The sequence below is a fragment of the Mercurialis annua genome, linkage group LG1-X (genome assembly GCF_937616625.2).
Source record: "Mercurialis annua linkage group LG1-X, ddMerAnnu1.2, whole genome shotgun sequence".
Taxonomy (NCBI): domain Eukaryota; kingdom Viridiplantae; phylum Streptophyta; class Magnoliopsida; order Malpighiales; family Euphorbiaceae; genus Mercurialis; species Mercurialis annua.
The window spans coordinates 60932604-60950190 of NC_065570.1; the positions used below are offsets into that span (position 1 = coordinate 60932604).

At 30.2% G+C, this 17587-nt stretch overlaps 1 protein-coding gene across 1 annotated transcript; it reads left to right on the plus strand.

Moving 5' to 3' along the window:
• The first annotated feature begins 8651 nt into the window (after nucleotides 1-8651).
• Nucleotides 8652-12343, plus strand: LOC126665769 (glycosyltransferase BC10). Its single transcript, XM_050358668.2, has 2 exons — nucleotides 8652-9564; nucleotides 11438-12343. The coding sequence occupies exons 1-2, from the start codon at nucleotides 9046-9048 to the stop codon at nucleotides 12074-12076; spliced, it is 1158 nt and encodes a 385-aa protein (XP_050214625.1). The 5' UTR covers nucleotides 8652-9045; the 3' UTR covers nucleotides 12077-12343.
• Nucleotides 12344-17587: the final 5244 nt, after the last annotated feature.

The window sequence follows — 17587 nt, forward strand, 5'->3', positions numbered from 1 at the left end:
AAAAATATCATTTTGTGATTGAGGGGATTTGAACCATTGACGTCTTATAAGAGAGAGCTTGTACTTTGCTATTAAGGCAAAGGCTGATTGTTGTCAACATTTACTCTATAATATATATATATAACTGATTGTAAATTTAGATTAACTTATTAGAATGAAATTAATTTATAATGTAAATTAAATATCAACTAAATATCAACTTAAATTAAATTTATTATAAGTTTAATATTCAATTAGTCTAATTAAATTTATTTATTTATTAAATATTTATATAATAAAAAAATAAAATATACATATATTTATATTTTATACAATTTATTAATATATAAGTAAAACTAGTAAAAATATTTCACTTTTTAAAATTGAAAAATATAATGGTTTAGTGGTCGTGGTCGGATATGTGGTAGTGGGACCCCCGTGGTGTGCGAAAACTCAATAAGAACTCAATAAAAACTCAATATAAACTCAATGACGACTTAATGTCAATTCAATGATAACTTAATATCAACTTCATTATGTATACTATTAAAAGTAATTTATAATATTACAAATAAACTAATAGTAATTTGAAAGTATATAAACTCAAAGTAAACTTAATTTGAACTCAATATAAATTCAATATAAATTTAATGTTCACTGAATGTCAACTCAAAGTAAATGTTTTGATAAATAATTATAAATTTAAAATGAAATTATTTTATATTATTATATAAAATTATTTTTCTATAATTTATACTTTCAAAAATAAATTATAGTAGATTGAAAGTAAATTATTTAAGTTTTTATTACAGTAATTTGTGTAAATTTAATGTCAACTCAATATGGACTCAATGTCAACTCAATGACGACCCAATATCAACTCAATGTAAACCTAATGTCAACTCAATGTAAACTTAATGTATTTTAGTAAGTATAATTTTAAAAATTAACTTAATATCAGCTCAATGTGAATTTAATATCAACTCAATATCGACTCAATGTCAACTCAATGTAATCCTAATATCAACTCAATGTAAACCTAATGTAAATCCGAAGTAATTTTTTAGTAAATTATTTTAATTTTAAAATGTAAATTAATATCAACTCAATGTAAACTTAATAACTCAACATCGACTCAATGTCAACTCAATGTAAACCTAATATCGACTCAATGTCAACTCAATATCAACTCAATGTAAACCTAATGTCAATCCGAAGTAATTTTTTAGTAAATTATTTTAATTTTCAAATGTAAATTAATATCAACTCAATGTAAACTTAATAACTCAACGTCAACTCAATTTAAGCCTAATGGCGACTCTATGTCAACTCAATGTAAACCTAATGCCGACTCAATGTCAATTCAATGTAAACCTAATTTCAATCCAAAGTAATTTTTTAGTAAATTATTTTAATTTTGAAATGTAAATTAATATCAACTCAATGCAAACTTAATAATTGAACGTCGACTCAATGTCAAACTAATGTCGACTCAATGTCAACTCAATGTAAAGCTAATATCGACTCAATGATGACTCAATGTCAACTCAATATAAACCTAATATAAACTCAATGTAAACTTAATATAAATTAAATTTAATATCAACTCAACGTCGACTCAATGTCAAGTGAATGTAAATCTAATATAAACTCAATGTAAAATTGATGTAAACTACATGTCAATTCAAAGTAAATGTTTTAGTAAATTATTATAATTTTAAAAATTAACTTAATATCAACTCAACGTCGACTTAATATCAATTTAATGACGACTCAATGTCAACTCAATGTAAACCTAATGCCAATTCAATGTAATCCTAATGTCAACTCAGTGCAAATCTCATGTCAATGCAATGCAAACCTAATGTCAACTCAATATAAATTTAATGTCAATCCGAAATAGTAAATTATTTTAATTTTAAAATGTAACTTAATATCAACTCAACGTAAACCTAATGTCAACTCGATGTAAACCTAATGTCAACTCAATGTAAACTTGATGAAGGTTACATGTCAATTTAAAGCAATTTTTTAGTAATTTATTATAATTTTAAAAACTAACTTTATATCAACTAAATTAACTTATATAATTTATTTTGAGTTTATATCGAGTTGACATTAAGTTAATTGTGTTTCTAATACATTAATTTATAAATTTATTTTAACTTAATTTACTTTAAGTTAATATTTAATTTACACTAGTATTAATTTAATTAGAATAAATTAATTTAAATTTTAACAAGCGTAATATTTTATTAGTATTTTATAATAATATATTATTTATAATCAACCATTTTAATATGTTTATATTTAGTTTAAATGCTTTATTATACATTATTAAAGAGTATATGTATATATATTAAAGAGTAATTAAAGACAACAAACATGTCTTGTCTTGATGGTTAGACACATGGACAAAGAGTGAGAGGTCATGGGTTCTATTTCTACTACTAGCAAATTTGTATTTTATTTAATTTTTTTAAAATCTCACCATTATAGTTGACTGCCGTTGACCGCGGGTTGACCTTCATTGACCACGGTGGTTCGGCCGTTGACCGCGGTGGTCCGGACGTTGACCGGCGTTGACCACAGTGGTCCGGTCGGGCCGGAATTTGGCCGGTGGTCCGGCCGGTCGGACCGGAATTTGGCCGGTGGTCGATGGCGGTTGGTTAAATTGTCTAACCAAATCTACATTTGACACGTGTCATCATTTGATTGACTCAAACATAGACCAATGAAATGTTGACAAATACCAAGGACAATATTATCTTATTTTCTTTTATTTTGGGTTATGAGGGATTTTTATAAATTTTTTATTTTTTTTTTGAGAGATTTTTGCCAAAATTAAAATGATGAGGGAAAAGTGAAACACCATATCACTTTTAGGGGATTTGTGTAAAAAACCCTTTTATTATTCTTCTAATTCACATTTTTGATAAATACATGTTGAATTTCACTGCTACGCCTACGTTGCACTTGTGCTATATATATAATTTCTTTTTGCTAAAAAAAGATTATACACAAATGAAAAGTTTGTGTTATGCGATTTTCTACTAATTATTGTTATGTATCCAACTAGAATAACAAAGTCTGAATAATACAATGTTTTTGTTTTCATTTGCCAATATTGTTTATTGCCTCTTAGCATCTAAATGTTAAAAATTTAAAATTATGTTCTCAAATGGCATATGTATGTCTACCTAACATGCATTGGAACCGGATAAATTAAGGCTAAATTCATTTTAAAGTCTCTAAACTATACGATTTTGGTTCAATAGGTCCCTCAACTTTTATTTAGCTTTTTCAGGTCCCTAAATTTTTATTTTTTGGTTCATCGAATCCTTTTTGGTTCATTAGGTCTTTAAACGGAGATCCATTTAAGGACCCAATGAATTAAAAAAATGAACGTTTAGGAATCCATTGAATTAAAAAATGAAAGTTACGAGATCTGAAACAGCCAAATAGAAGTTGAGGGATTTAATAAATCAAAATCGTATAGTTTAAGAATCTGAAAATAGGTTCAGTTATAAATTAAAGATAAATATGATTCTTTCTTTACGGAGGAATAAGAATATCTTCTCCACCTCAGTATTGCCCAATTAATAATATGCATCTATTTTTATATTAGAATAATCTTATTTATTCATAATGTACACTCTATTTACTATTTAAATTTTCTTATTGGGTATAGTATGTTTTATATATAAAAAATTTCTTCTATATAATCATCACGTACTATAAGCGTAAAAGTATACTTTTGTACGTTCCATCTAAAATATCCATATCATTGTTTTTAATATTATATTATATGACAATTTTTTTAAAAACTAATAATAATAACTTTAAATATAATTTACAAGACACAATTAATAAATTTAAAATGAAAAAATTATATTAATTATTGTCTTCTTAATTTATGTGCAAAAGACATTTATTTTCTTTTAAATGAGATAAAAATAGTACCTTTGTTGTTTTTTTATTTGTCCATCATGTTCTAAATATAAAATTTAAAACAACTATATCAATTAAATTGTTAATTAATAAATACTTTATAAATTAAATCATAAAGTTATTTATTAGAAAGAGAAATTTGGGAGATACTTGTTAAACTTATTTAAAAATCTTAAACGGACAAGTATTTGTAGTTAAGTATTTTTTATTATTTAGATTTGCTACTAGTTAAAAATAGGTTAAAGGTACAAATTATTCAAAAAGAGCTTATAAATATATTTTTTTTGGCTACTCGGACTTTCAACCTTATTAAATATAGTAATAAGAATAAAAGGTCAACACGCCCCCTAAACTTGTGACACGGGGTCATTTAATCCAATTTATACTTTTTTGAGTAACTAACCCCAAATTTTTTTTATTTTTGGGTCAAAAAACCCCATAATTTATATTTTTATTTCAAAAAATAGATTTAGGATAACTATATCGCAACAATTAGGGAAGTATTTAATTACTTTTTTGCATCCCTCACCTCCGATTTGTATTTTACGCGTTTTAAAAATACAATTATGCGGTTATTTGACCCAAAAATTAAAAGTTTTGGAGTTAGTTGCTCAAAAAAAGTATAAATTGGGTTAGATGATCCCGTGTCACAAGTTTAGGGAGCGCGTTGACCTTTTGTTCATAGTAATTTTATTTTAAAAAGAGCACTTAAACTTTCTTTGTTTATTTTTTTAACACCTAGAGCCCCATATTTTTTACTTATGTGGATTTTTTTCATTTGAAAATATTAAGAGTCCGAATAGTTAAAAAAATTACGAGCTCTTTTGAATATTTTAAATGTTTTTTTTTCCTTCTGCACTAAAAATATTCATTAGTAGTATTAAAAAAATGAATGGTATTTTCTCAAATTTAAATAAATTTGACGGGTCATGTTCAACTGATCAACATTATGCATTATAAAATCAATAGTATATATCAAAAAAGTTCAATTATTTAAAAGTAATTAATACCATACATTATATAATAAATGGTGTAGATTGCTGAACATAGTGTAAAACTTAACAATGAAAATGTAGGTTTCTCTTTATTTGTATAACCGTAAAAAAAAGTGGACTACTATTTACCACCCCTAAATTACTAAGTACCGCCTCTATTTTTACCTAAATAACCTTTAACCTTTTTCAAATTCAAAACAAATATTCAAATCCTCTCAACTCATACTCAAATCCGACGAACGGAAAGCACCATTAATAGTAAAAATGTCGGAATCTAGCCAGAATCGAGGACGGCAACTTCAGGTAAGTGTTTGTTTTTATAATTTTTTTACTGTTTTTTACATTTTTAATTTTTTTTTTAAAATTTTGTTTCAAGACCTACGCCTCCGGATCGCGCCGGTCCGGGTCGACGACGTCCGCGGTGGACACCGTCGACCTGGACCGACGCGATTTGTAGGCGCCATTCTAGGGGGGAAACGATTCCCCCAAATGTTTCCCTTTAAGGAACCGTTTTCCCATTGGCGCACGTGTTCCACAGACGTGCCCCCATGGCGGCGGCGGCCGAAAAAGTCGACGCTGCCTGAATTGTTTTTAAAATTATTTATTTAATTAAATAGTTAATTTTAATTAGTTTAAATTAATGATAAGTAAATACTTTTTTAATAAAAAAAATAAGTTTACGTATTATTAGTTTAGGGTTTAGGGTTTATTAAAATAAAATTAATTGGTTTAGATATATTAGTTGGTTTAATTAGTTTAAATTAATTATTTGAATTTAATTTTATTATTTATTTACTCAGTCTAATTATATTAATTTGATTTAACTAGTGTAATTTAATTAATTGAAATTGAAATTGATAATTGCAGAGAAGCGAACCTGGTAGAGGTGGTAAAGGAAAGACAAATTTAGATTCGGTTGATGAGGGGTCAGGAGCGCGACATGTTCGATCGCGTGTTATGAACGCCTCAGCCCGACAACAGAGACAGCAGATGCAGACTCTTGCTGTGGAGAGACCTAGTGGGACGTCAGAGGATGATCAAATAAAGGATGATGATTTTTGTAGTTCAGAGGACGAGAGTTCAGAATCAGACTACATTTCTCAACGGAGGAAGGGGAGAGATGGACGGTTCATTGGTGAATCTTCATCAAGTAAATATAATTCAGTTATTATATTAATTTAGCAATATTGATAAAAAAAAAATTATGTCAATTCTTATAATTATAATTTCAGGGTCGAGCAGACGAAATAGGACTAATGATGATGTTTGGACTGTTAGTGGCCAGTGCCAGGTGGACCCTAGGAGGTAGTGTGATTCCCAATTTCCTTGGACATATCGCTTATGGGATCTGATGTATTGTTCTCAGCACACAACCACACTGAACGAGAATATCGCAACTCAAGTCTCTCATACGCCTAGTTCACTCGCTACTAAATCAAGACTGTAATCGGACGCTCTGTAGGTTACGTAGCCGAATGGAAAACCTTGACGGTGGACGCCTATAGTCCGTCTTGAGTCCTCAAATGTTTTCCTGCCAATATGCACAACATTTATATTAATGATAATGACAACATTAATTTTTATTATTAATAATAGTAATCATAACAGTATCATACCGAATATCAGTCTGCTGGGACTGTATAACCTTGTCCACCTTCGTCCAAACTGTGTCAAGAGCATCAATACTAGAGTTGAGCCACTGCTTTAGCTGAGCATGTGCACTCTCTACTCTACACGTAGTAGTGTTTTCAAAATGTAGGACTTTGTTCGTCTAGCAAGATATGAACTTCTCTCTATGCACCAACCAAGTACGCTCAATATACTGTATCACTGCTGGAAACGCTCTAACCCGATCTCTCATGGTCTTCACAGCTGTCTCATATTGTTCCTCTGTTTGTGCCCTAATAATTTTCTTCCACGTCCCATTCTTGAAAGTTTCAGCAAAGGATTTGTCTTTCCCACATATTTTGTACACTGTTTTCTACATCCTTGTTTATGTGCCACGTACAAAGTCGATGAGACGTATGTGGGAATATCTCTAATAATGGTCTAAGCAGCCCCAACTCCCGAACAGTAAGAATAACAGTCGGCTGCACGTGGTCGCCAATCAAATACCTCAGCCTATCCAACACCCATATGTAGCTCCCCTTAGTCTCATCCTTCATAATTGCATATGCAATTAAGAAGTTCTATTGCAAGGAGTCAACCCGATAATCTCGAAAAAAGACATATGATACTTGTTGGTCTTGTACGTGGAGTCCATACTGATCACCCAGTAATAGGATCAGAGTAACCTCACAGTATCAGGATGCGCCATGAAAAGGCGGGTCAGCACACCTGTACCCGGATCAGCAAGCGTCCACTGTACATAATTGTTCGTCACAACTAAATGATAAGACTGACCCACCACATCTCTATCCTCAAAGCTGGACTTCCTCAAATTATCTCTGTAGTTGTACATTTGCCTTCTTATAGGGTTGTCAGATGGAATTGTTTCTTGCAAAGCCGCCAACATAGCACAGTTTAGCTTATGCAGCACTCATATCCCGCACAATCAGTTTGGTCGCAACACTCAGTCCACTCATCTGACAGTATCCATCGGGATACACAACTAAGGCATGGTTGTGCATACTCGTAATCCCATGCTTTGTAAGAACAATCCATGCATTGCCAAACAATTTCACCATAATCTTGAAACTGCATTTGCATGCCTTCGTCTTCGTATTTTTCTGTGTAAACGAATATGAATTTGTGAACGATCCTTGTACCGCTCACCCCAGGCACATTTCAGAATTCTTTGTGCCCCCGCTCTTGTGAGACGAAATAACCAGCTCAAACCCAATCCGTATAGCAATTCCTTTTGCTCACTTAATTTTTTCGACATCACTTTCAAACACGTTATCAGAAAAGAACTGTCCACTATAATCGGTATCGTCACCGTCAAAATCTTATAAATGAACCTACAAAACGTAAATAATTAATATCAACAATTGTAACAATTTTCTGTAAATTAAATTAAATTACACTTGTTAAATTGAATTACACTAATAAAATTAAATTAACTAACGGATTATAATCATAAACTCTAAAGTAATACTAATAACATTAACTAACGGATTATAATCCTAAATCTAAACTAATACTACTTAAATTTAAATAAACTAACGAAGTAATTAATTATAATTGCTCTTATCTAATGAATTTTATCTCAATTAATAATTTATTTTTTAATTTTTTTAAAAAAAATTTACTGCTGACGGCAATGTTTCCGGTCGCTGCCGGCACCTCTGGGGAAGCATCCCTAGAGATGTTTCGCCCAAAGGGAAACGTCTCTTGGAGATGTTCCCTGTCTGAGCCAACGCCATGGGCTGGCGTCGGCCCAGACAACATACGTCCCCAGGGGGACGTGTGTCGTCTAGGCCGACGCGATCCCAGGGCGTCGGCTCAGACAGAAATTCGAAAAAAATTAAAAAAATTAAAAATTTACCTCGGGAAATATGAATACACTTGTTTCGGATTGTCGACACTTGTTTCTCGACGAATTGTAAGTGTTATCCGTTATAATAATTAATGTATTCGAGTCAGGTTGAGAGAATAATTGTTTTTTTTAGTTAAAGAGCGAAATGATAATTTTTAGGAGCGGTACCTAGAAAAAAAGTACGTGCCGGATCAAAATAAAGGAGTAGAAAAAGAAAATAAGGAGACAAAGCCACCTCATTCCTAGAGTGTGAAAGCGTGACCAAACCAAATAAAAAAAACACAAACATTCTTAATAAAAAAAATTGGGAATTAAGCATCATTCGTATTTCATGTATGTGCCTTAGATCTCTTATACGTAACTGACTTCTCTTCATCAGATCAAACCCCACTCTCTTGGAGCTAATCTAAAACCTCTTCGTTCGTCAACTCTTTTTTCCTTTATTTACCTATTTTCTCAGTAACTTCGCCCTTTTCTTTGATTAAACCGCCATTTTTGTCTATAACTATAACTCCATCTGCTAACTTACCCAGATTTCAAAACTATGTTTCCTACTCGGTAAGCTACAAAAATCTATCAGCTTCTAGATCTGCTTTTGGTTTTTGAATCGAACCCAGTTGCCGAATTGATCAAGTTTTGAAGATGCAATCAAGGGTAGTCCCGTTAGAGGAGGGCAAGGACCCTGCAATTTTGATTAAAACGACACAACCCAAGGCGTTTCCGTTAAGGTTACTCCAGTTGTTCCTGCTCTTTTTGGCTTTATGCATTGCATTTTCAGTTATTAGTACATATACAATCAAACACTTTGGAGTTAACAATGTTATTACCACTCTTAAACCTACTTTTCAATCTTGTCTCGAAGAACCTAACACTCTGGACCGTTGGATTAAATCTCCTTCAAACGCTGCTCATAAAATGAACGATGAAGAGCTTTTTTGGAGGGCTGCTTTTGTACCTAAGATTAAGAAATACCCTTTTAAGAGAGTTCCTAAGATTGCATTTATGTTCTTGACTAAAGGGCCTTTGCCTCTTGCACCTCTCTGGGAAAAGTTTTTGAAGGGTCATGGAGGATTGTATTCAATCTATGTTCACTCATTGCCCACATTTGAAGCTAAATTTCCACCTTCATCTGTTTTTCATGGAAGGCAAATCCCAAGTCAGGTACTTTTTTCTTTCTTTCTCTGTGTTTGTGTTTTGTTTTTACATTCATAGATTTGATTAACTGTGAATTTATTAGCTCTATTATTTTGCAACTTGCCTGTAAAGTTTCCAAAAATCATAACTGTTGAACTAGCTCTATCGAATAGGCGAATACCAAATTAAGTGAGATTTTTACTCCTTTGTGCTGTGGTTAGTTCTTTTAAATTAGATCTAGGAAGTCAAAAAGGAATCTGTTTTAGTGGGTTTCGGACATTCGCTCCGCAACTCTGAAATAAAACTCTTGGAAATTTATATCCCTGTTATGCTACGAACTGGAATCTGATTCTCATTTTAATAAGGGTGGCATTAGACTTGAATGAGGAAACTTGATCCGGGAAATTGGAAGTTGGTTGAAACATTGGTGAGTTTTGCTAATAAATTTTAAGGTGAACGTTCCCCGGAATTCCATTAAAGATTTTAGTTACAGATTGCTACAGGCTTGAGTCAAATCAGTTGGACAAATGCTACCCCATAACAAGCTGTGATGTTGTCACATTCAGTTTAGTTGGTGCTCTCTGTTTTCATTATGAAATGTGGATGTGAAGGTAGAGAAAAGCTGGTGTGAGGAAGAAACGGATGGAGTTTTGTTGCAAAATGCAATGTTTTTAAAGATTAGGTGATTATTGACAATTAATTGTGTTTTCATGGCGATAAGTACACACTATGAGTGGATTTCTGATAATTTAGGTATTAAGGTTAATCCAAGTTACACAGAAGTTCTTTGTTGATTAAGTTAAACATTTCATTTCCTTGCTTACCTTGTTAACTGCATTGATGGTGCTGGATATGCCAGAGAAAGCCACAGTAATATGCAATTGCATCTGCTTATCTTGCATTAGCAATAGCACGGACACGGATACAAGGAAATGGGACACTTACACGGACACGGTGAAAGGTGTTACTTTAAAGTTTCTTAAGATAAAAATGAAATTTGGTGTCTGAAACGCTAAGTTTCCGACACGTTTCCGAAATGGAAAACGTTGATTGAATGGTGTGTCCGTGCTAAGAAACATGACAATGCTAAGTCTGGATTTGCATAGCCTGTTAGTCTATGGATAGGTTCCAAGTGACCCCTGAGTTCTTGTGTCTTAGACATCGTAAATTAGCTTTCAAGAGACCTATATCGGGAATAAAATTACACTCATCAAATGAGAAAGTTATTGCGTAAAAATTGCACTGGTCTGATGACCAGTGCGGAGACATTCATGGAAATTTTGATTGCAGCAATGTAAGTGTCTATGATGGTGAAGGGGATGCATTTTTGGGCTCTTCGCTGCCTTAAAATTGATATAGAGTGAAATAAATTAATCCCAGTTGGTTTAGCAATTCAAGGTGACCAATAATACAGAATGGATCCATCTCCGAGATGTGAAGATAAAGCATGTAACTATGTTACACAAAAACTTGTCGAGTCATTGTGTTTCACCATTTCGCTTTCTTTTCCAGAAACGCTCATGAAACTCAGAAACTGTATATTTAAAACCTATTCTTGTAAAACATGATGTTTTACTGTTATCCATTTCAGGATTTTCCATTTCAACATTTCCGTTTCCAGGCAACATAGCATGTAACAGATGAAAATGAAATTAACTATGCTTTATTTTTATCTGCTCTTATCCCTTGTTTGTTGAAAAAGAACCACTTCAGACATCCTTGGTTGTTTTTGCTCTATACAAAAAGCTCTTACAGTGTTGAAGAGCTATACAATGTCACATGTAAATATACTTTTGGGGAATCTTTTGTGTTCTTGCGAGTGGTTGAAGTGCATGTTAGTTCCAATTGTGTAGTTTTTGGATTGTTGGTAGCTTAGTGTTATTTGTGATTCACTTTGCAGGTTGCGGAATGGGGTAAGATGAGTATTTGCGATGCGGAAAGAAGGCTCATTGCGAACGCCTTGCTTGATATCTCCAACGAATGGTTCATTCTACTATCTGAATCTTGCATTCCTCTCTATAATTTCACTCTCATCTACAACTACATAATGAAATCCAAATATAGCTTCATCGGTGCATTTGACGATCACGGTCCATATGGTAGAGGACGATATAATGAAAACATGGCACCGGAGGTGAATATTACCCAGTGGCGAAAAGGATCGCAGTGGTTTGAAATTAACAGAAGGCTTGCAATCAACATAGTGGAAGATACTAAATTCTATCCAAAATTCGAAGAATTCTGTAAACCGAATTGTTATGTTGACGAACATTATTTCCCGACTATGCTAACAATTCAAGCGTCACATCTCTTAGCAAACAGAAGCATAACTTGGGTGGATTGGTCGAGGGGTGGAGCTCACCCGGCTACATTCGGAAGAGCGGATATTACAGAGGATTTCTTTAGAAGACTGTATGCAGGTCAGAACTGCAGTTTCAGCAATCAGCCAACTTCAACATGTTTTCTTTTTGCAAGGAAATTTGCGCCTAGTGCTTTGGAACCTCTATTACACGTGTCCTCCAATGTTTTGGGATTCTGATAGATCCTTATGGAGCAATTCTCGTTGTTAAGAGACGTGCTTTCTCACTTGTACACTTTCTTTGATATTAACTATGTACAGTGAATGTTTAGCCAGCTTAGCTTCCTGTTTCTTACAAATTTTGTTTTAGTTGTCAAATATTACCACCGATAGTGACGGATTCATAAATCTTGTAATATGAGCTATATTAGCATATGGGTGAGGAAAGATTTTTACACTCCATTATTTTTGGTATAGACTATATATGACCCTCACGTATTCTCATCATTCATTTTTCATTTCTATTTTATTTCTTTCGATCTATTTTTCAACTTAATAAAAATTATATATTTTTCCGTTTCAAAACAATTGTCCATTTTATTATTTTCATATGTTAAAAAAAAATTAGTATTTTAAATTTTTACAAATTTATCTTTAAGTTTCTGTTATATCATATGATTAATTCACTTTCTTGGTATAATGACAATATACAGTGGACTTTAAATCAAGGAAATATAAGAAGATCAGACAAAAAAAGAAAAGAAAAAAATCGACAATTGTATTGGAACAGATGGAGTAATTTGTTTGGAGTCTCTATAGTTCAATTTTTTGACATTGAATTTTTATGTTTTTTTTTTCATTAAAAATTCAGATTCTTTTCTTGATAAAGTTTTATTATATTTTATGATATTTAAATGAATAAGTTAACATTTGAAAATAAATTAATAGCAAAAATGTGATGAAGTAAAATATAATCTTACTAAGAAAAATTAAATTTAATGCTATTAAGAATTTATGAAATTAAATTGGCAATAAAATTATCAAAAAATTAACTAATGTTGAAAATCATATGCAATTGTTTTGAATATTGGAAATTAACAATCAAATTATGGAGTATGAAATAATTCATAAAAAAAAATTATTTTATTCATAAACAAATATGTGGAGTCCGAAGGCGTTTGGATTTATTTGTGCAAAAAAAGAAAATTTGAACACATGTGTTAACATATTCATTTTTTTCTCTATAGAATTATATTTGTGAACTGACATATTTATATATGTTAGTAGTTAGTTAGTTTGTTATGCTGATGTGGCAAATTAGTCAATTTTAGCTGAGCTGGCAGTCAAAACGCTTAGTGTGTGTGAGGCAGTTATTTCTTGTTTACTTTAATGAGCTATAGTATAAAGCTCAATCTGTGATTCATTTCTCATTGATTTAATCAATAATAAAAATTCTTTTCTCAAATTCTCTTATTCAAGAATATTTTTACTAAACTAAAAAGTTTGATGGTTATTTTTATATATTTTGTCTTATTGTTAAGTTAATATATAGTTTATGCAATTACATTAATTAATTTAAATAATCATTTCAGACCTTAACTTGATAGTTTTAGGCTAATAATTAGAGTTAACAGATGTATTAAATTATTTTTCGTGGAATTGACATTTTTCTTACTCTATATTATTTGTGCACTTTCATATATCTAAAGGAAACATCAATACTTTGAAAGATGATTTTGATTCCTTCTTCAGTATTGAAATTCGTTTATCTCATTTCATTTTTCTCATAATTTAAGACCATTTGAAAGCTGTTTACTTTGCCCTTTTAACAGTTTTTTATTCATTTTGAGGCAAGAGTTAAACCAGATCATGGAAAAAAAGGAAAAGAAATAAAATAATGTAGTTTATTAGGATGTAAAACAATGTTTTAGTTTGTCAAAAAATAACAATTGTTGACTCTTAAACTTTTTTTTTTAACAGAGATAAATTCATATTAAAGAAGAAGATCAAAGTATAAATATGAAAGTCATACAACAACAAACAAATATATGGTTTTTCAAATACTCTAATCTAATAAGAAAATATTAAACAATAAAAAATACAAGCAAAAAATAATAATCGAAAAAGAAAAATTAAGAACCAAATCCCGCTAAGGTGACGCAACGAAGAACAAAATTTCGTTGGAGCGGCGTCTTAACTTGATTCTCGATCGACTATGCCGTTAAACCGCTTGATCCTTTAAAGCTTCAAATCTTGTAGGCACATTCTTCATCATGAATTTAAAGTTAGAAAACCATCAACAACCATCAAAGCATATATTAAAAAAAACAAACAATTAAAATAAAATATTGAAGAAAATCTTCAATATTTAAAGGTTCATGGATCATCATTTAGACAAGAAGCTTTTAACATGCAAACCATAAAAAACTTCAAAAATTCTTCTTTAGATCAAAGATCCTTAACATGCAAATCAAAAAATCTTGATAGAACCGAGATTTTTCAAAAAGCATCAAAAAAGAACCCACAAAAACAAACCAAATTTCATCTATGAAGTAATTATTTGAAATAAAAACAACATAACAATAAAAATTAAAGAAAAAGGTGGTGGAGGATGTGGTTTTCCAGCTAAAAGGCCAAAAAACCACCCCCTCTAAATTAAGTTTGTTGAGTTTTTAGTTAGAGAGAAGGAGGAGGGTTTTTAGAGAGAGAAAGGTTTTTTCCTTAGACCTTTGTCTTTTTATATTCTTTTATTGTGATTTTGACAATCAACTATAAGTGTTTTAATTATATTTAGGCCTAATTACTTAAAGACCACTCATCTTTTAACTTTTTTTCATTTATACCACGATCTAAGAAAATTTTCAATTGTACCCTATTTTCGATTTTTATGTTTCGTTTGTACCCCAAGAGTAATTTTTTTGATAATTTAATTAATTTAAAGATGAAAATATTAAAAACAAGATACATAAATGATTAACATTAACGTTTTATTAGAATATAGGTTAAAAATGAAGGACTAATTTAAACTTTTTTTCAAAACAAAATAGGTCAATTCAACTCATTAGGATAGAGATGAAACATAAAAATCAAAAATAGGGTACAATTGAAAATTTTCCTAGATCATGGTATAAATGAAAAAAAGTTACAAGGTAGGTAGTTTTTAAGTAATTAAGCCTTATATTTATAAGTGTGTAGGAATTCATAGGAACACTCAGTTGTCAATCCGGAATCTTCTAACGAATATCGAATTGTCAATTTTCCAAGTTGTTCAGTAGGATTTCGTACCCGCGAAACCAGTAAGTCATGGGCGCGAAACCTTAGTCATGGCGCGACAAGGTTCTGTCACGGGTGCAACCTATTCAGAGGCGAAAACCCCAACATGATGAACAAGTTTCACGGGCGCGAAATGGGTGTCACGGGCGCAATCTTAATGACCGTTGGATGCCCGGGATATCTTTGAAAACCCCCAATAAAGTAGCAACATGTGGCACTCGTCGTTGAAGATTTTGACGAAGCTCAGAATCAGGATAGCAGGCGCGACTTTCATGCTAACAACAAAAGCTGTTTTGTTTGTTTGTGCTTTCTTTGTAGTTTGCTTTGGGGGTATATATACAGTCGACCCTCTAATAGTTAATATTCTATAAATTAATAATTCTAATAATTAATAAAAAATAGAGAGAACCAACTTCGTTCCACGTTGGATAATTAATAATTCTATTATTTAATAATTAATAAAATTTAAAATATATTCTACATGAATATTAATTATTAGAGAGATTTTTTTAAAGAAATATATAACAATTGATGATTTATTTGAGGGAATATTAATCTTAATTCATAAAGTGGAAGTTAAAATACCATCAAATTATGACTTTCTTATTCCTTTAAGAACTTTTAAAAGAAGTTATTAGATAAATAAATTAAAATAAGTAAAGTATCTCTAGTATAAAAATATTAAAAATTATTTTACTTTATGAATACAACTTCTTAATAATTATTTTTTACTTTGATATGAATTGATATTTTTTTAAATTAAATATAAAATTATTTCTTTTAAATTGAGTGATCGTAAAGTGTATTTATTTAGTTTTTTATAATATAATATTAATATTAGGTCTATTATTGTAGATGCTTTAAAATATCTTTTATAATTTATTTTTTATACAAATTCAATAAATTAATAATTCTAATAATTAATAAATTTTTGATCCTCCATGTGTATTAATTATCAGAGGGTCGACTGTAAACTCATTTGCAATGTTCAAGGCGCATGATTTACAAATCTTGAAATAACAAACTCTCATCTTCAAATCAATCTTTGTGTGGTATAGTTTTGGAGTAAACTTGAAACTCCTAATTATTGTAAGTTAGAGTTTAGTTTTGGAAAAATTCAACCCTTTTAAATTAAAAATTTACTTTGAAAAATCTCAAAGTTGTGTTTAGCTATAAAGCACTAAATTTAGAATTAGTTTAAATTTTTTTTGTGAATCTCATTTAATAAATTCTAAATCTTAATCTTTAATTGAGTAGAGGAGTAGGATCGATTTGTGATCTGAACCACTCTAAACCCTTGTGTCAATCTTCTCTACTTTTAAATTTTTTAAATTTTTTCATTCCGCTAATAAGAATTTAAATCTTTCATTTACAATCAAACACCAAAAGTTTGCCATACTGTATAGGAATTACAACTAATTTTTGTCAAATTTTAAAATTAACATTATAATTATAGATCATATTAAATTGACATTATAAAGTTAGATATTCCCTTAGTTTCATTCAAATTGATTTTTTTATGTAAATTTCTTAAAAAAATTACTCCATTCATCTCATAAAAAGATAGAAACTATGGTACATTTATAAGAATTAGAAAATTTATGTTTTCCGTCTGATAAAAGTAAACAAATGTATATATTTACAAGAATTAAGAAATTAGTTAGCTATAGTTAATTTATAATGAAATTTATAAATTATTTTTTTAGTTTTTTAATTTTTAAATGTGAGATTTACCGAATCCAAAATCGCTACATAAATTTTGTCTAAAAGAATTTCACATATACATAAAGATCATATATTGAAATTATATTTTAATAATGTTGATGATATTAATTATTTCATAATTAATTAAAACTATTGTTTGGCTAAATGCATATTTATGCCTTTAAACTTTAATAGAATAGTTACTTACGCACTCCAACTCTAACAATAGCCATTTCAACACCTAAATATAATTTTTTTTAATTCTAAATTTAACTTTTTATTGATTTATTCTATTTTTACACCTAATTCAGTGTGTGTTGCTCACCTCCAATAATAATAGTTATGCTAAAGTGGTGCAACTTCAAAAAAAAAACAAATTTAATATTTAATTGGCCATAAAATTAAGATATATACTGAGAATTGACAAAATAAATTACAGTTAAAATCGTCAAAAAATATTTTTAATTAAAATGAAACAGACTAAATAATATGTTCGAATAATGCTATATAACCCTTTTTTTAACCCACTTTATTGACGTGACAATAAAATAGTGGATGGATTAAAAATTGGGTTTTTAGATATACGCTTTTGAAGAGGAATTGGACAAATGAAATACTAACACGTAAGAAGGGACATTTAAGCTGGTACAAAATGGTGTACTAAATAACTCCGTCCCGTTTAGGAAGTCTCATATTTCATTTTGGGATGTTCCATTTTAAAAAAATTATTTATATTTTTAGAGTATTTTATCATTCATGTAGTACTCTCAAATA